We start from the raw sequence: 20,785 nt of genomic DNA, 5'->3' as shown, positions 1-20,785 counted from the left end.
TGTACTTAGTAACTCTATTTCTTCAAAATAATTAGGGGGAAAGCAAGAAATACAAATATTTATAGGACTATTGTAATTCATTTCCTGCATGCTGACCATTATCTTTATTGAGTGTTCCATAGTTTGCCAAAGTTTCACTCAACATGATAGGTTACTGTATGATTTCTGACACAGTTTATAAAATGACCTAATTAATACACAGTTTTATTCATCATAGCTTTCACCATAGTTCACTACAGTACAACAGTTACCATGGTCATAATACTACATGAAACTGACACTAACCCTCCCCCCTTTAATTTTAAAGATAACAATTTTGGACATTTTAATGATACATTGACAGCCAAATGGAAATGTCCCTTGTTTTTATTTCAGAAATCTGGTCAAATTAAAGCAAGCACATGTGTTACTCTCGCCTGAACAACAGCTATTCAGTCTTTAGTTAGCACAACATGGATGCCACAGCTACCATTTCAGTCAGAAAAAGAAGCCAAACTGAGTTGAGGCATCTAAATAGCCATGTAGGTACCTTGCTAATGTTAGCTTTCAGCTTCTTGTGTTCCTCATCTGATGAGTAATTTCCGTCATTTGAATAATCACCAATCTCCATTGTTATGATGATTTGAAGACAGTTAACATGATTATACGGTTGCATTTAACAGGAAGTAGGAAAAAACATGGAGGGTTTGAATTTTGTATAAAAAACTTTCCCTCAAAAAAAAAAAATATTTTTTTTACAATGACATTCACAAACAATAACACTGTTAAAATGAATCCTCTGTGAATTCTTAGAGAATGATAATTGGACAAAATGAATATTTAATCAGGATGAACTTTCACAAACAGCAACAAAAGCAAGTGCTTCACATTATTCTGTTTCCCCCTGCATGGTCCATTTCCTCTCCTTCTGCGGTGGCAAAGGAAAATAAAAAGACAAAAAGAAGATACCCGAATGGAAAAGTTCAAGGACAGATTCAAGAACACTATAAATGCAATCATTAAGGCATTTCTACGGCTAAAAGGGACTATGCTAAAGGTATGCTACATAGTTTATAAAGTTCAGCGTTAAAAGCTTTTAGCTACAGAGTCCAACTTATAAATGCAAAATGCAGTCACATGCACTTAGAAAAAATATTAACCCTAAGATTTATAAGACTTAAATATCAAATGTCTATATTGTTAAGTTTGGTATTGCATTACCTTGTTGTCAGGAAAACTAGATGAAGAGCTACCTTAGTCTAATTTTGTCTATTACTTTTAGTATATAAACTTACTTAGTGGATATTTTTGAAATGGCAGCAACCATAAGACCAAATTACATTTTTTTGGAAAAGTTTTCACCAGAATAGTATTAGCTTGATTTTATGAGAACTTAGCCTACATGACCATCAAAGAGTAAACCATAACATCCTTGCTAGGTAAGTGGAGAGTACATTGCCAACTCAAGCTAGCACTGTGCCATTAATTGCATTTACAAGGTTTCGTGTGTAGAACCGTAGTATGCAGTGAAATCTGTTAGTCCGTGCTGTAAAAATAAAAACACCTCGCCTGGCTGAGTCAGAAGGCAGAATGTGCAGGGAATGTCAATAACACCCGTCAAGATAAGCCTTCGGTGGAAATCTGTATGCCGGTACAGAGGGAGGTGTTGGAGTATGTCTGCAACAAAATGAATGAGTCACAAGCCTCCACAGGTCACTTAGCCAACATCCTCTCTGGCTGGTTCCTACATATCACTGTTGGCAGGACATTCATTCCATTGACTTAGAATTAGCCTTTCCTGTTTGACTTACAGCCCCATTTAAGCACTATTGATTCACATCATAGATCTTGCCTTTCAAAGCTAACATGCGATACTAGCGGTAGCAGTCACCTGTGGAGCAGTTGGATCAGCCATTGTGCTGGATAGAACTTGAAAACAGTGTTCAATCTGTCTTCATGCTGGTTAATGTTCAACAAAATTGATGTAAATGGACTGAAATGTCACATCCTGCAGTTAGCAAAGGGTAAACATGTAGCGCTAAATTTACTTTAACATCTCATTCTACCCTTCCTCATCACTCACCCTGGAGGACTCACTCTTTATTTTCCAAATTCCTCAGCATGCTTCAACACAGTATGTGCCAGCACTTGAGTAATGAACCATGTGGCTATGTTTTCACTGTTTAGCCAGAATACCATAAAGCTGCTAGCTGTCTTCTGTCAGGAACTGCTAGCTACTCATTTCCTCTCAGTGTTGCTCTCCTCTGTTGCGACAAACTTGATTTCGGCATTTGCTGTGCGGGAGTTGATGCTGCTGTCCCTCACCATGTGTCTGAAGAGGAAGGGGAAGGTCTTTCTGAAGGACTTGCGAAAGCTAGCCCCCATAAAGCCATACACAATGGGATTGATTGAAGAGTTGGCATAAGACATGCAGTTGGCCCATGTTTTGATCTTGTATGTGGCATAATTGACCTTAAAGTTGGGGTAGAAAGACTGGAAGAGGGCAAAGATCTGAATAGGACCCCAGCAGATGGTGAAGAGCACAACAATGACCACGACCATTTTAGAAATCTTGCTTCTGATGGAAATGGTTCGTTCAGAGAGCAGGTGCACCTGGAAATAGAACAGCATGAGGCTTGACAAGGTTTTGGGTGATGGACACAGACTTTAATTATGCAGATCAATAGCTTTATCAAATAGCAAGCATGTCCATGTAATTTTTTTCCTTTCCTGCTGAGAAAAGAAAGTAGAAGGAACAAAATAGTATAGCCCATGAATGGGGTGGGTTATGACTTGAATTGCCTGAGGCTCTACATGTAATATCTTTATTTAACTTTCAAGGCATGTTCATAGCGATTTCTACGCAGATGAAGGACAAGACAAAGCCATGTTCAGATGGAAATGTTCTGGTACCTAAAGTCTGTTCTGACAATAGTGAGGCTGTGAATACTTACCTGGTGATTATTGTCCACAGGCTCCACAGTTGGCTGGCCAACCCTCTTCAACATGAAGGAGTAGCAGAATGAAATGGTGAGAACAGGCAGCAGGTAGACGGCTATGAACTGGTATAGAATAAAGGCCCTTTCATGGGTCTTAGAGGGGAAGCGTTCCATGCAGTATTGCCTGGGCCCATACCAATAGCCATCCTCGAGCCTCTGGTACAGGAAGATTGGAGTGGACAGAATGAAGGAGCCTCAACCAGAAGACAGAAAAGAAGGCCATTATTTAAATGTATCTTAAATTGAATTATACTTTGCCACCAGGGAAAAAATGTACAGACCAGAAAAGAAATCGAGAAATCCAAAATATTGTAGCTGCAGGTCAAACTAACAAACAAATAAATAAATATCCCTGTTGTAGCAAAAACCTTGTTTAACTTGGACATGTCTAACTTTAATGCACATTACAGTAATGCAATTTTATGCAATTTCTATTAATACATTTATTACAAAATATTCACACAGTGCTAAGGACATATGCCAATTTCAAAGGAATAAGACAAAAAAATGTCCAAAAGAATCCAGACATCCTTTCTAATTTGTGAATACTTTAAGGTGCATCCATTGCTCATACAGATGTTCAATCAGGCACACACAGCTCGAATAATCTCTACAGAAAAGCACTGTCAACAAATTGGGATGCTGTGGAGCAGCTGCACATAAGCCTAAGGTCACTATGTTCAATGTCAAGTGTCAGTTAAAAGGTAAAACCTCCCAGCATTGAGCTGTGGAGCAGTGGAAGTGGAATGTTTTCTGAAGTGATGGAGCACCATCTAATGTCTTCAGGGTAAATTGAAGTGGCGTTTGTGATTCAGAACTAATCATCCAACATCAGTTTCCTGACCTCACTAATGCTCTTGTGGCTGAATGCAATCGAATTCGCAATGTTCCATCTAGTGCATCTAGTATAAACCTTTCCCATTAGAACACTAACTAATACTAATACTGTAGCAAACAGAAACAAACTCCCTAGTAATGCTCCTTTAGACAAGCAGGTGTCAACTTATGTGCCATATAAAACATGTAATTATATAGCTACTTTGTTACTTAAGAAAGTGTGAATTTATTATACTGCATGACTTACCAATCCAGATGCAGATGCTCACAATCATGGCAACTCGGGAGGTGCGGTGACGTAAAGATTTCAGAGGATACACAGTCACGTAGCAACGATCGCCACTCATGGCCGTCAACGTGATGCATGTGGCCTGGACCGTTACCTACAAATAGCCAGAGAGCCACATTTCCTTTGATCATCGGTAATTATATAAGCCATTACACAGACAAACTCCAGAAGAGTCAGGGATGAAAAATAGGCTTGGAGATGTGCTTTTTTTCTTTTCTTGACAGACAAAAACACATCTGACACATTGGATAATGACTCTACATGGAAGACATTTCATTCAAGCTGTATGTACCTTCTCCTCTGGAGAGGGGGTGGGGGACGTCCATTTATTCATCATTTGTATGGGGAATTAATTGAATGGTGGGTTCAAGATTACTCGACCCTAATTATAGCTCAGGCGAATGCGAAACTGATTCAGATGAGCTATTGCTTACAATGTAAGTGCTGTGATTTAAGCACACTCAAGTGGCCATCAGTCAGCTAATGCAACAGGTGCTGAGAAAAAGACATCTCTTAGCTACAAGGAGGAAGCCTATAAAAGTATATTCTCCAATATTTGATCTCAGCAAGATGTTCTTAATCTTCTTCTCACCAAGGACTCATAAGCTTGACGGATGTTCATATAAGTTCATGAAATTTGTGTGGACATTTCAGATAATCTGTATGCCACATATTGCACGAATGGCATTTGTAGAATGCCATGTTGTGTTTGTGTTCACAGGAGCTTTCTGCTCTTGTAGTGTGCTAGTTATACACTATGGAGATGTGTTTTTCTCTGTGTTGACAGGAAATGCACAGGACGATGCAGAGGGCTGAATGTGCAGCATAAATAGGACAAGCCTGTCATGATTAGGACTTGAACTGAGAATGATCAAAGCCCACCGTCCTCATCTGGCCTTTAATTGGCTTCAGTTGAACGTGTTCATTTAGGCCGCCCACAGCGAGTACACAAAGATTTCAGCATCCGGGGGAGTCAGTTATTCATAAGCCAGCCGAAAAACAAATAAAACATAGCGGGCCGAGACCTTAATTATGTTTTTCTGTAAAGGTGTCACTGAATTTCTCTTGGAAATGAGGAAAAATCACAATGGAAATAACTATTGTGGCCATTGTGGTTTGCTAGCAACATATTTTAAAGTACCCTTATGTTCAAGTACACAACATATTCAGGACAACAGAAAAAAACAAGAGTGCTGTTTTTCATAACAATAAAAGCTATGACGTTATTTTATAACTTTACAACAGGCCAGATTCACACACTTATGCAATAATGTCTGTTAACAAATTGCTTAACAATTTTTTTTCCAGCTTGTTCTTCAGCCATTCACTCTTACAAGCTACAGTTATGCTGCAGTTGTTTGCCTTTGACTGTCTCAAGGACAATTGTTGAATTAAATTGAACCAAGCCATAGGTTCACTAAAGCCATAGTCTTTCTTTTATAAAATTGTTAATAGGCTACTTAGCTGCTCAAGCAAAAAAAAAGTTTTTTGCAAAGAAAAACAGATCTGTTGGCCAATTATAGCTTTTCTCCAGTTAGCTTATTATGCTTGTGTTATCAGTTGTACTACAGATACTACATGAGCACAAATTTGGTGTGGGTTTTAGAGGGGCCATACCCTTGTTAGTGGTGGATTTGCTGCAATCCAGCACTAAAGTTTAACAAGTTGTTCCCAGAACTGTATTGTCATTACAAGATCACATCTGGCCCTGTGAGGCTTTTTCCACCCCAGAAAACCCTGCCCCCTTTTCAACACTGGTTTTAACAAGCCTTCGTCCACTTGGCCTCATCATTTTCCCTCCATTCCAGGGGAATCCCTGGGTCATATCAAAGGCTGTTCTATTACTTTATCAGTTCAAGTGAAGGGTCCTAGAAGAGTCCTCAGAGGAGCAAGGGACTGAGCAAACACCAGTGTCAACTTCAGAAGCAGAACTTGCCCAGAAATCATTGCAACCTGATACATTTCCCATTTTAAACCCTAAATTAATGGTGGACAAAACTGTTTACAAGCTATAGCAATAAACTACTTTGAAATACTTAGAATTTCAAAACCATAACATCCCATTTGCTGGGCAAGTTATAAAATACTCAATCGCTTAAATATGACTGCTGATAAAACTTCATTAGTTTACTCTGCTAGCTGGCTAGTCAGGATACTACTGGCCACATGGCTGACAGTAAGAAAAAGAGGTTAGTCTGCAGAGGTCAAGTGCATTTTGACTGAATGATCTGCTCCTTACTGCCTCCTCCTCATTTTTGGTCACTTTTTTGACATAGCTATGACACAAATTCGAGTGGTAAGTCAAAGTGGTTGAGGGCAAATAAAAAAAAAAAGAATTGAAACTGGGCTCTGGACGTGCCACTGAAAGGCACGTACTTGCTGTTTTTATCCTGTCAAAATTCTGTTGAAAGACCAGATTCTAAGCTTTCAATCAATCATGCATTTGTGTTTGTAAGTAAATATTTTTAGATGATTTAATCTGATGAAAAGTATTGTTTGTTATTCCAGGTTTTATCACTGTTTGATGCCAAAATAATATATATATATATATATATATATATATATATATATATATATATATATATATATATATATATATATATATATATATATAATATCCTGTCGATACAGGATATAAAAATGATTTAAAAGTTTTGCATAACCTCACTAATATATCACATGACCTTTAATCCCAAAAACGGCCAGGTCTTGCCGTTGGGCCTAAAGTTTTATTAGAAATTTCTATGACCTAGGAAAAGCTTAACCAGTTTGTACTGAAGGCCCTGTAGTTACTGAATAATATGTCTTAGTATGTAATAACCATGGGATTTTAAGGGGTAAAATAGCATGTTAGAGTAACTCTAGGCTTCTAAGGGAAGTCAGTTGGCACATGAATGTACATGACTGGTTCTTTTACGTTTATATATTGATTTCATATTGGTTAATATAGGGGGAAAACACAGAATGGTAAGCATTCGTATTTAAGCCACTTCTGATAAAGTACCATCTTTACTTAAAACATGGTCTTTGGGTTTTTTGATGGCCTGCTGCTAAATCTGATTTGTTCACTCAAAGGTTGCCCTACTTTCCCCCTGAAATCGCCCTGCTGTGAGGCTGTGACTAATAGATGAGTCACATCTCTTGTTATCTACACAAAGACGGGTGAATCACCAATCCTCCAAGTCCTGCAATCCACACCATAAAGTGTCCCACCCTCCACCAACTACTTCAAAACAGATCTCCACAGTTGGTGTGCTTTTTCTTGAGTCATACTATATCTTCGTGTAAGGCAGCAAGGGGTAATTCAGGTTGATCACAGACTTTCTGCACTGATCTGCTTCACTATTAGACCATTCACTATCAGTTAAATCCAGAAAGCAGCAATTTGCCTGTAGTGGGAAAATCCATTTATTGGATTATTGGCCTTCTGTTATACTGAGATAAAAGTAGGCACCACAGATCATGATGAGTTGCCTGTTTTTCTTAATCAAAGTACATGACAGTCCTCTAGATGTATGGGTAAAATGAGAAAAAAATCAGGAATTTCCTCAGTGATAAACTATTAGGGACCTACACTTTTTCTTGTGTTTATTATTCATTTTTTGATGGATATCTGTGTGGGTTCATATGAAAAACAGTCATAATTAATTTTCCATTGAGCATTTTCCAACCTCTCTTTATTCTTTAGAATAAAACAGGCTGTTTTTGTTACAGTTTTAAGACTGATATCAGCCATTAGTTGAAACTACTGTGGTCACAGAGTAATAAAAAAAATATTACTCTGTTTGACATTTACAAGGATCAGGTTATGATCAGCTTAAACCTAAGGCATTAACTGAGGTAGTAATAAGCTAAATATACATAACATTGTCATTTATTGGATGCTGTCCACTGAGAGGTGGCTGTCCTAACCCTAACCCCTAAACTAAACATTTATTCAAAAACACTCTGTTTTCATATTACTGCTGAAACACAAAGAGTTTTAGCCCACAGGCTGGGCCTTATTTTAGCCACACCCTTGCATTTTAGTGCAGAGAGACTGCATCCCTGTCCATCATGGCCACATGGTGAACACTTAGATCTCATTGTTTTGAAACAAATATATCCCAAAGTCTGAAAATCAGTGTGAAACATTAAGAATTATGACTACTGAGCACATATTATTTGCAAATAAGTAAACTGTCACTAAATGTTAAAGAGTAAAAAATATTGCTATTGAAACATTTGCTAAAGTTTTGGAGGTATTGCTTTTCTATTGATAGTGAGGAAATGCAGTGCTCAACAGTTTTATTTTTATTTAATTTATTTAATTTATTTTAAGCAAATGTAAAGGATGTTAGTCTAAAGCTCAGATCAAAGTCTGAAATGGGTTTTGAACTTTAATGTTGACCCTTCATATGTATATGCAAATGACCTCTGTTCTGATCATTAACTTTCTATTGGGAAGTAGCTTAAAATTGAACCCTTTACTTAACTTGCCAAAATAATATTTATATTTTTTGTATTTTAAAATTTTGTTTTAATTTCTCCATTTAATTTTCTTTTAAATTGAAAATTAAATTGAGATTGATCTAGTTGCTCAAAATGAGCTAAAATTGTCACTACCAAAACAGTCACTGCCGAAACAATTGGTAAAGTTTAATTAGTTATGATTGTTTAGTTGTTGACAAAATGAAATGTTCAATCATAGTAAAAATAAGTAAAAGTGTCAAAACTGATACTATCACAAATTTGGGTGGTGTTATTTTTGTATTGGTAGTGACAAAATGCAATGTTTAATCATTATTTTTTTTATAAAATAAATTCAATTAAGTTATAGGGTCACTCAAAGCAAAAGGATTTTCATCTAGTATATTATAGTCTACATGGTTTTTAGATGGTTCTTCAAAGGTTCTTTAGTCGAGAAAATGGTTTTATATAGATCCATGAGCATTCAAAGTACCCTTTCCATGATTAAAGGGTTCTTTGCCTAATGAAAGGTTCTTCCGATTGATGGAGAATGTGTTGTGGATGGTCGCTTTATAGTCTTTTCATAAAGGGTTCTATACTGCATCAAAAAGTATTCAAGTCAGACATTGTAACACATTGTAAAAGCACATTGCAAAAAAAAAAAACATATTATCACTGTTAAAGTACTGTAAAATGTAATGATTGTTACTCATGTTTTATACTTAAAAAGATGGCAAATGCATGTAAATAAACCATATAAATACTTTTTTTTAACAATGCTGTTGTTAATTTATAGAAATAGAACGTAAATTCACTGTGTGTATTTTAATGATTGTTACTGATATTATTACAGTACAATACTGTAAGCTTTAACAATTCTAGTATGACAGCATTTCTAAGAAGTTAAATAACTGGAATTATATAGACTTTACCACCTTTTAATTAAAAGACATTAATTAAAAGATTTTAATTAAAAGACAAAAACATTATTATTATTATAATAATAATAATTATTATTATTATTATTATTATACTATAAATTAACAGGTACATCTGGCAACCATAATGCAGTACATTTGACCATTTTCCCCAGATTTTTTATAATAGGACCCATTGGACAGCTTCAGAGACTAGGTTAAAAATGCTGGAGCATTCTCCAACTCTAACTGACTACAACCAGTTTTCTTACTCATGGGTGGTGTACTGTTTTTATTTGCCACCAACAGGACACATACCTGTTGAAGAAAGGCAACAAATTTGCACATGAAGTCCCCAAAGATCCAGCCCGGGAGAGGGTAGAGGGTGGCTGTGAATGGCACACAGCACACCAGGAAGATGATATCTGTGGCGGCCAAGTTAGCTGCAAAAAGAAAGCTATGCTTAATGTGGGTGTCTAGCCTCAAGGCATACACTACATAATTTCTTAAATAAAAAAGGAACCATCTGGAAACCATATGACCATATGCTGTGATGTCTCAAACATTCAGTACTATATAAAGAATACAGTCAAAAAAAAATTCCCATTATGTGAACATTTCATGATGAATGAATGTAGCCTGTGCAAAAATTATGGCACATTTTATGTTTAATTTTTAAGAAAATATTAAACTCAGCAAAATCTGCAGCAAATGCCATGTTTATGTTTGTTTTCTATAGAGGACGTGCAAACTTTTTATCTGTCATGACTGGCCCCTTCCAGTCCTGTCCATGTGTTTGTGTTGTCTTTTGGTTTGGCCCACACGTTTTCTTTGTTTTGTTTTTTTGGTCCAGCCCCCTTGTTTAGGGACTCCGCCCCTGATTGTTTTCACCTGTCCCTCGTCATCCCTGTGTTGTATTTAAACCTTACGCTTTGCCCTTTGTTTTGTTGGTCTTTGCTGTTTGTTTGATGTTTGTTGGATGTTTGTTGGCTGTATGTATTCTCGGGTTGTTCGATTCTTGTTTGTTTATCATGTCTGCCCCCGATTAATCTGTGTTGGCTCAATGACCCTGGACTGTTTGGACTACGACCCTAGATTTGCCCCGAATAAATCTTGCTTTTCTCAGCATGTGCATCCGCCTCATCGCTCCTCATTACATTATCATTTAGAATATGAAAAAAGCGTGTAATTTTACCAGGGGTGTTCAAACTTTTTGCATATGACTTCTTATTGTTTAATAATACGAATATATAATTTCAGAACTTGCTCTTTTCACCACTGGTAACAAAAGCATGGTGTGACTCAATATTAATTTTTCTCTCTAATCTCTTCTAGTTTATTGAAACTAAATGCCACCCTTTGTGTTTGTAAGTAGAAGATGAAATATTTTGCTATTATTATATTTTGATGAAGTTGTTGTGGATACAGTCTTGTTCTGCAAAAAGAAAAATCAATCTGTACATCTTTTCTCTTTTGTTTGCATCAAAACAAGCAAAAAACTACAACATGCAGATTCCAAGCTGTAATAAAAAGTTAATAAAGGGGAAATATTATTTTAATTACTTTTTATCTAGATACCATTTTTAAGTCACATCTATATTCTCACATACAATACAATTACGTCCATAACTCACTGAAACTTCATCATACTTTGTTGTTTTGGCTTTGCACATTGGACTGGAAACAACACGGATAAAGTGCAGACTTCCAGCTTTAATTTTAGGGTATTTTTGTCCATACTGGATGAATCATGCTGGAAATACAGCCCTTTTACACGCAGTCCTCTCATTTTCAGGACAGAAACACAGCTGTGTGTTGCTGCATCATTAGTTTATGCAAAAGAGCTAACAAAAGGTCTATAGTTGACTCTAAAAGAGCTAACAAAAGGCCTATAGTTGTAGCATTTGCATCTGGAGTCTGTTAATGTAGTAGCTCATTATGATGTCAGATAATCATCAGTGCCAATAAAGCTGGTCATTATGAGACAAAAAAATCTAAATCAATAAATCAGTCAAAACCAAAATATCAGGAGCATCAAAATGAATGAAAGTAAATATACAAAATGCCTGTTTATAATTTACAGTGTTATCACTATTGATAAGCAACATCAATAGCGAATAAACTAGCAAACTCTGGAAACCCACAGCAGTGATTGAATGAAGAATATTTTCAGCCATGAAGACATTCTGCAGGATGTAGGCTCAGATCTACCACATGGAGAAGAGTACACCAGCATAAACACTGGTAAGCCTCAAGAACAGAAAGGCTAGGCTGGAAAATGCCACTTACGACATATTAAGTTAATGCTTGGTAGTTATGATCCGCTGTGGCGACCCCTAAAGGGAGCAGCCGAAAGAAGAAGAAGAAGAACTTAGCCAGAGGACTGCCCTCCCATGCTAAACCAGCAGGAGGTGATAAAGTCACCTATATTTTCCTTGAACAACTAATGAAAAGCTTGAGCAATCACAAACCAACAGAACAGTTTGTTGTAACACCATATATACAACTATTAATGCATAAAGCTACTACCAACAGTAGCTAAATTACAGCTAAGTGGGCAGACCCTAATAGAGGGTACTGTGAAACTGACATGGCTGACACACAGAGCTCAGAGACACTACAGTAATAAAAACGGTGTAGTTCTGGAATAGACTCTTATGGCCAAAGATGATGAAGATTGTACCAAAGTGATAGAATGGAGGCAGATAAAAGGTAATTGCTCATGATCTACAAAGATGCCTCATAACTGCTCAGATTCAACAAAATGCTGGACAGTGCTTCAGCTTGCAGCAGAACAATGGCCTGAAGCAACTGTCATTTTTTTCAAGGCCATAGAGTGGAATATTATTAAGTGAACCAGTCTGTTGCCCATAACAAACCCCAGTGAGAATTCATGTCACTTACTAGAGGCAAGACTTCAGGCAAAATACCCTCAAAACAAACATTATCAAAAGATATTTACAATACACGTACAGCATCTTCAGGGAAGCTTTACAACATCATCTGATGTGTGTAGAATTCAGACTGCTAAGGAGTTCCAATTAAGCACTAAACATGATGGATTTCCTTAAAAATATTAAACTATTCCTTTTACTTTTGATCTCCTGAAGCAGGGGCTATATACAACCCCAATTCCAATGAAGTTGGGACGTTGTGTAAAATATAAATAAAAACTGAATACGATGATTTTCAAATCCTTTTCAACCTATATTCAACTGAACACACTACAAAGCAAGATATTTAATGTTCAAACAGATAAACTTTATTGTTTTTTGCAAATATTCACTCATTTTGAATTTGATGACTGCAACACGTTCCAAAGAAGTTGGGACAGGGACATGTTTACCACTGTGTTACATCACCTTTCCTTTTAACAACACTCAATAAGCATTTGGGAACTGAGGACACTAATTGTTGAAGCTTTGTAGGTGGAATTCTTTCCCATTATTACTTGATGTACAACTTCAGTTGCTCAACAGTCCGGGGTCTCCATTCTCATATTTTGCACTTCATAATGCGCCACACATTTTCAATGGGAGACAGGTCTGGACTGCAGGCAGGCCAGTCTAGTACCCACACTCTTTTACTACAAAGCCACGCTGTTGTAACACGTGCAGAATGTGGCTTGGCATTGTCTTGCTGAAATAAGCAGGGACTTCCCTGAAAAAGACGTTGCTTGGATGGCAGAATATGTTGCTCCAAAACCTGTATGTACCTTTCAGCATTAATGGTGCCTTCACAGATGTGCAAATTATCCATGCCATGGGCACTAACACACCCCCACACCATCAGAGATGCTGGCTTTTGAACTTTGCACTGGTAACAATCCGGACAGTCCTTTTCCTCTTTGGCCCAGAGGACATGACATCCATGATTTCAAAAAACAATTTGAAATGTGGACTCGTCAGACCACAGGACACTTTTCAGCTTTGCATCAGTCCATTTCAGATGAGCTTGGGCCCAGAGAAGCCGGCGGCATTTCTGGGTGTTGTTGATATATGGCTTTTGAGTTTTAACTTGCACTTGTAGATGGAGCGACGAACTGTATTCACTGACAGTGGTTTTCTGAAGTGTTCCTGAGCCCATGTGGTAATATCCGTTACAGAATGATGTCGGTTTTTAACCCAGTACCGCCTGAGGGACCGAAGGTCACGGGCATTCAATATTGGTTTTCTGCCTTGCCGCTTACTTGCAGAGATTTCTCCAGATTCTCTGAATCTTTTGATGATATTATGGACTGTAGATGATCAAATCCCTAAATTCCTTGCAATTGCATGTTGAGAAACGTTATTCCTAAACTGTTGGACTATTTGCTCATGCAGTTGTTCACAAAGTGGTGAACCTCACCCCATCCTTGCTTGTTTCCAATTAACCTGTTCACCTGTGGAATTATCAAACAGGTGTTTTTTGAGCATTCCTCAGCTTTCCCAGTCTTTTGTTGCCCCTGTCCCAACTTCTTTGGAACGTGTTGCAGGCATCAAATTCAAAATGAGTGAATATTTGCAAAAAACAATACAATTTATCCATTTGAACATGAAATATCTTGACTTTTTAGTGTATTCAATTGAATATAGATTTGCAAATCATCGTATTTAGTTTTTATTTATGTTTTACACAACGTCCCAACTTCATTGGAATTGGGGTTGTATATTAGATGTGATTCCCTTTTATGTATAGCTCAATATAGATGTAACCACTCTCAAATTAGAGCTGACACATCACACTTTTAACCTCACAGTTTTCATTTCATTTCAAATTCATTTTGCTGGAGAACAAAGCCAAAACAACAATACTATGTTTTTTTTCCCAATTACATATAGATGTCACTGCAACTCTTTGATCTACATTCTAGCTATGAAGATGAAAGAAATTCCACAGTGCTTTATATAAAACCATTTAAGTATTGACATTCTGAGACACCTGCAGGGACAGGGACCTGATGACTCATCTCTATATCGAACAGACTACTTATACTGTCTGAGCACAAAAGAATCAGCAGTGTTTCAACTTCTACAAAGCCTACATTGATAGATATATGTGATAAAGAGTTAAGTAGTAATTTTGTAGTAGATTTGACAATAATAAATAATAATTTATGTTACTGAAATGGTGCTGTTTTTTTACTGTTAGTGACAGCGACAGTAGTGACATGTAGAGAGACGATACCAACGTAATTAACAAAATTGATTTCACATTGGACTAAAGAAGTGAACGGTGTGTGTCTGTGTTTCTGTGTGTGCGTATGACATTTAGGTGACAGTGGCACATGAACTAACTAATGGAAAATGTAACATGGTTATATTAAGTAAATAGTTTGAAGGGTTTCGTTACCTAAGGGTTTCTTGTATACCCATAGCACCCTCATCTGGGAATTTTGACTACAATCGGAGAGATATTTCTCAAGTAAGAAGTGGTTTTGTAGTTTTAAAGGGCTTAAAACCTACATTTTTAATGCATTTTCTTTTCCCCTGACATTTGTGCTGCTTTATGCACCAAAGACAGGCATAATTTGTTTTTCCAACTTGTCTTTATGCCTTAAAATTAAACAGGCTGTTTTTGTCACTGCGCTTTTTAGACTGATATATGTAAATGACCTCTGTTCTGATTGGCTGCTCTGTCTGTATTGTGTCTTATTTAAAAAGCAGTCTACATTTAGATTTATTATATTTGGCAGACGCTCTTATCCAGAACCCCAGCCTACAGTGCAGAAGGCAGAGTGTTACCCACTACACTATATCAACCACCATTGGTACAGTCTAGAAGGAAACACTGCTAATACCTTCAGCATGAATTGCGGAGGGGCTAAGCTACTGTAAGCTGAACAGGTGGATGCAATAATAATACTAATGATAGTAATAATAATAATAATACCACATTTTGCTGCTGTCAGAAGAAAATGTCAAATCTCCATTTTTGTTTTTGGCATAATCTGAAAGCGCCTGTTGGTCTTTACATTGTGCATAAATTTCATGCTAGGAATTTTCATGATAGGATGGACCAAAAGAAATGACCAAAAATGATTTGGAAAAGAATTTTGGTTCCATTGACATTAAAAGTAACATTTTGGAGGTTTTCTTCCGACAACAACAATTTATTCATAGAGCACTTTTCATTCAGGTGGCAACTTTACAGACAGGTGAAAGTTATAAAGTAATAGAGGAAACTAAGGTTGTGTTTGTTTTCCTTCTATTATTGTCCAGTAACAGCAATCTAAATGCTTTGCTCATCTGAAGTGAATACCCCTTTATATATATATATATATATATATATATATATATATATATATATATATATATATATATAAATTTACTTCTTGAAAATATTTACATTCAAATTCTTAAAATCACAAAACATACTATGGCTGTATTGTGATGATATTTTGCTCTTTTCTTTTGTGGTTTTGTGGACTCCACCTCGGCTTTTTTACTGTCATCAGTTCCCTAAATACAATAGAGGACAAGCTGGGGATACTAAAACAACTCTATCTAGATAGAATACAATTTTAGGTTCATAATAATATGCAATAATGAATTCATTTCAACTACAAAACAGTTCCTGTCTAAATTGGACATTAAAATGTTTAGACGAAAAGGGTGTCTGTGCACTTGCCTCATTTGTATTGTTAGTTGTAACCCATAGTTACACCTAGTCAGTTTCTGATCTGGATGCTTTAAAGCAATACAGTTTCAGAGTCTAGACAATCTGTATTGGATTTTTGCAGCTTGTTATTTAAACATTAGTAATGCAACAAGAAAATGCACACACACACACGTGTGTGTGTTTTAAGGCAAAACTGTATCAGAAAATAATTAATTTATTTCAAATGCAAATCTTCTTCAGTGCTTGTCTTGACTCCAAATCTGTGGCTTGTAATTTATGCAAATTCGAGACCTAAAATTTAAATTATTACACATAATAATCATTCCATTGCAGCTGTGCATGTGGGGAAATAGCCAGGATCAGCTGAAACTCACCAATGTAGAAGTTGGTAGCGGTTCTCATCTGCCTGTGCTTGGAAATGACATAGATGACCAGAGAATTGCCTATGAGCCCCAACAGCATGATGAGGGAAAAGAAGAGAGGCACTAGCCAGGCGTCCGTCAAGAATGGGTGCTGCCCCCCTTCCTCCACATCTTCCAAGGACAAGTTCCCTGTTGAGTCGTTCAGCAGCAGCCCCGAAGCATTCCATGTCTCGGTGGGAAACATGTTGACTCAAAGTTTTGTCTTTTGGGAATACGACAATAAAGAATTCTTCTCTAGGGACAAAAAAACAGCACAAGCGATTAACAAAATATTTTATCCAGCAAAACAAAACTTCAGTTAGTTGTAAACTGCTGTGATTTATTTGCAGTCTTGAAAGGAAATCTTGTCCTCTTATCTGTGTTGACCACTCTTCTCTGCTTTGAAAAAGGAGCCTTCAGAGCTGCGTTCACTCCAAGACAAGTTCCCATTGGCTTTATACTGAGCCACAACGCACGTGGGCATCAGTTTGACTGTGACTGGAGAATGGTGAACTGATGTGGGGTCTCCTAGCAACAGTTTCGGGCTCTGTCTTTCATATCAAGTGCTGCAAGTGAGAGAGAAAGCAGGGTGAGAGAGACAATCATTACACACACGTGTAATATAGATGGGAAAATAGCAGAGAACGCTTGAGGCATTCCTTTATCCAACAGCTAATTCTTTTATCCAACAGCTAATTATCACTGCATGGAATTTCCACATCCACAGCTTGGCAGTGCCCAGTAACGACCACTTAAAACATTCCTTATATTCTGACCATGCAGGCGAGACCACTAAGAAGGATCTCCTCAATAATGCACTACTGATTATCGCCACACGGGAAAGACTAATTCATACTCTGTTTGAACTCTTCGATTGGACCCAAGGTTTTAGAGCTGGAACTAATCACCACTGAATGTCCACAGATAAGAAGCACTTCATTGTGAGCGCTAATGGAGTGGCAACACATTCAGTTTTGCACCCGCCAAATTGACTTTTAGAACATATTTTTCATAATTACTCTTTTAAAAGCTTCAGCCATGTAATTGAATAATCTAATAAAATAAATTAATAAGTTTCACCTCTTTGCATTAGGCACTCAGAGTGATGGCTATTCATTGCCCTCCAAGTGTTACAACAGTAAATTCAAATTTGACTTTTTGTTGCATAATAAAGAACTTTGGGTTAAAAATAAAATAGAATCTGCAGACAACTTAAACTTACAGTTGTTTGAAGGTTTGTGTGTTTATTATATTTATGTATTATGTATTAATTGTTACATATAATTTGGACTTTGAAATTGTATTTCTCTTCAGCATATCCAGTAAGAACATAGTTTTCCTCAGGATATCCTTCTGTACATTACCATTTTGTTCAAGGAAGCGATGGCTGAGAATGGCAGAAGTCCAGTTGAAAATAGAGCCAGAAAAAGAAAAAGAATTACAGTTAGTGTGATAGAAAAAGAATTACAGTCAGTGTGATAGAAAAAAGAATTACAGTCAGTGTGATAGAAAAAAGAATTACAGTCAGTGTGATATTGGAAACTGAAATGGCAGAAATTTTGTGGTGTCCTCATTATGATTCTAGAGTGAAAGAACCCATTATCAAACTGAACCTTCTGCATCAATACACATCAGACACTTTATTAGAAACTAGTTTTGCCAAATGATTGAAAAAGTAAATCACTAAACCCTAAGAGAGATTTTTTTTTCAATTTAAAAGGCAGTGCATCTTTTTACAGATGTAGGTGTTGACTAAAAAGCTTCATAATTTTCATCATATAAATGCAAAGTTCAAAGGATCCTGAACATAAAAGTAACATTATTTCCACTTGCTCAATGCTCAAAGTTTCTGGTTTTCATCAATGACATTAAGTGATAGCACAAGTGGCTGCACCATTTATCATACAGTATATGCAGTCAGGGCTTCCGTTTTCTTTTGCTCTCATTCTTGTTTAAACACCTCATATATTTGTTACAGTATTTCATCCTTAAATTGTACTTTGCAAGGTGAAACGGTTCTTCAGATAGATGGAGAATGTGTTGTCTATGCTTCTATATAGAACCTTTTAGAAAATGGTTCTATATAGCACCACAGAGGGTTCTACTGTTTTTACATTGTCAAGCTTGTAACAACAGGAGAACCCTTCTGGGTACCATATAATCATTTTTAAAAGGGTTATTTGACAAAGCATATACAATTTGTTTTTTCATCATTGAGAAGAACTGTTCAAAAAACCATTTTTGCATTCAAATGGTCCTTTGGTTCTTTAAAGAACAATGAAGACCCATTTTCATCACTTAAGGACCTTCGAAGAACCATTTTTTAAAAGTTTACACTGGCATACTAATAGAGTAAGACATTTTATTTTTTACTTTACTTGACAGTTAAACTGTTAAACAATCTCTCTCACTGTTAAAAACATATAATCACTGTCCAAAAAAATAAAACATGCCTCCACTTTTATCAATTATCATTTAATTTCTATATCACATATAACAAGGCTGCTGTCCTTCACATTGTTGAATATTTCAAGGTGAAGAGACCAACAGAAATGCTCCAAAAATCACTTCATAAATACTCTGTATAGCAATTTACATTAAAAGTTAAGAAAACGTTTGCCTTTTCCTGTAAAGTCACTATATTGGTGATGCATGTTTTGTTTATTTTGACAGCGTCAAAGTACAATCAAAAGTGGTCAGAGAGGCTGAGTGAGAGTCCAGTGTTTTATTCTGAGAAGGGCTAACAGAACAAATGTCTCTCATGGACTTGTCTAATCTGTAAATTGAGATGAGGGGAGTAAATACATCATTGTTAATGCATTTTTGTCTCAAAGGACACAGAAATTAAACTTCTACAAAAAGCCCTTGTGTTTTTTTTTTTTCAATTCTGGAGAGTCATATATTTGTTTTTCTGAACATGGCAGATTTGATGTTGATTGTCCAAATAGTTGAGCAAAACTGTATTAGACTAGATTTCCTGTATCCTAAATCCTTTATTGATGTATACATTCAAAATTGTAAAAATAAATAAACAAATAAATAAATAATAATAATAATAATAATTTCATAGGGTTAAACCATATGAGTTGACACATAGATCATAACATCATAAAGCTCAATAACAGCTAGTCTTCAATCTGTACTTTTACAGATAGCTCTAAAGGTCTAACTAGAAAAAGCATTTTGGAGAGCTAGTGGAAGTGGCTGGGGAAAGGGAGGTCTGGGCCTCATTGCTTAGGATGCTGCCCCCGCGACCCGAACCCCGGAGAAGCGGAAGATAATGGATGGATGGATGGATGGAATGTAGTCTTTTGGGAGCCCTGTATTGTGCACTGTAAAGTACTGTTAAAGGTAAAAGTTAAAGGCTAACTACCACAAGTTGTCTAAATTATATACATTAGAGTATTGCTGATAATTGGATGCTCATTTGTGATTCTTATCATTTACAATTTTAATACTAATTTTTAGATGACCTTATCAGAATTCTCAATACAGAGATCTGTCTCTCAATGCAGTGCTTACCAAGCAAACTTCAACTTACAATTTTAATACTAATTTTTAGATGACCTTTTCAGAATTCTCAATACAGAGATCTGTCTCTCATTGCAGTGCTTACCCAGCAAACTTCAAGCTGAATTTTATCCAATGCTGGTGTCAGTGACAACAGCACTGGTTATTTTACCATTATAAATGCTTTACTTTCTACATATTTAGTTAATATTATTTCATGTTTTATTCTTTAGTGGCTTGTCATAGATGTCACATGAGCATGAGCAGAAGGATTAATCTTAGCCTGAGAATTTAAACCTGCATTAATCACAGCCTAAGTGTCTAAACCTGGGTGAACAAAGAACATTGTGAGCTTCTGTTGTGAAAAACAAAAAAGTTAACCATGGCTGTTTGTTAGGTTTAGTAAAGCTACAACTTGGTCTAAATGCTTGTGCTGAACCTGCTTTGTTAGAGAGAAAAAACACACCTTTATCTTCAGCTTTCCCCCCTTCCCTTTATGAGACATGATTAGCCAGTTGCTACACTCGAGAACTGTAGTCAACATAATGGTGTAGTAATAACCCAGGAGTTTTCAGGAGAACCCCTTGCAGCCACAGGGCCCTAAACAGCTGCTTATGTCACTTATTAGGTGGAACTTAGTGCTGATGAACAGTGCCATTAATTTATCATGTTAACATGTTAATACCTTTGACAGCTCTATTAGAAACACATGCTTAGTAGGTGCACCATGCTGATGTGCAGTTAAAGAGTATAAGTTATTTATTGTCACCTACAATTTATGTTCTCTGTCCTTGTAGCAGTGAC

The 20,785-nt window shown here is 36.5% G+C and overlaps 1 protein-coding gene across 1 annotated transcript; it reads right to left on the bottom strand.

Annotated features, from left to right (window-relative positions):
- Positions 1-350: 350 nt before the first annotated feature.
- Positions 351-16,982, bottom strand: kiss1ra (KISS1 receptor a). Its single transcript, XM_017683812.2, has 5 exons — positions 16,445-16,982; positions 9,789-9,913; positions 4,063-4,198; positions 2,934-3,172; positions 351-2,592 (listed from the first exon to the last, which is right to left on the bottom strand). Exons 1-5 carry the CDS (start codon positions 16,674-16,676, stop codon positions 2,218-2,220), a joined length of 1,107 nt encoding a protein of 368 aa, XP_017539301.1. The 5' UTR covers positions 16,677-16,982; the 3' UTR covers positions 351-2,217.
- Positions 16,983-20,785: the final 3,803 nt, after the last annotated feature.

Source organism: Pygocentrus nattereri, chromosome 2, assembly GCF_015220715.1.
Source record: "Pygocentrus nattereri isolate fPygNat1 chromosome 2, fPygNat1.pri, whole genome shotgun sequence".
NCBI lineage: Eukaryota > Metazoa > Chordata > Actinopteri > Characiformes > Serrasalmidae > Pygocentrus > Pygocentrus nattereri.
The sequence above is the reverse complement of the archived record's forward strand: the minus strand, read 5'-3'. Positions and strand labels throughout refer to the sequence as shown.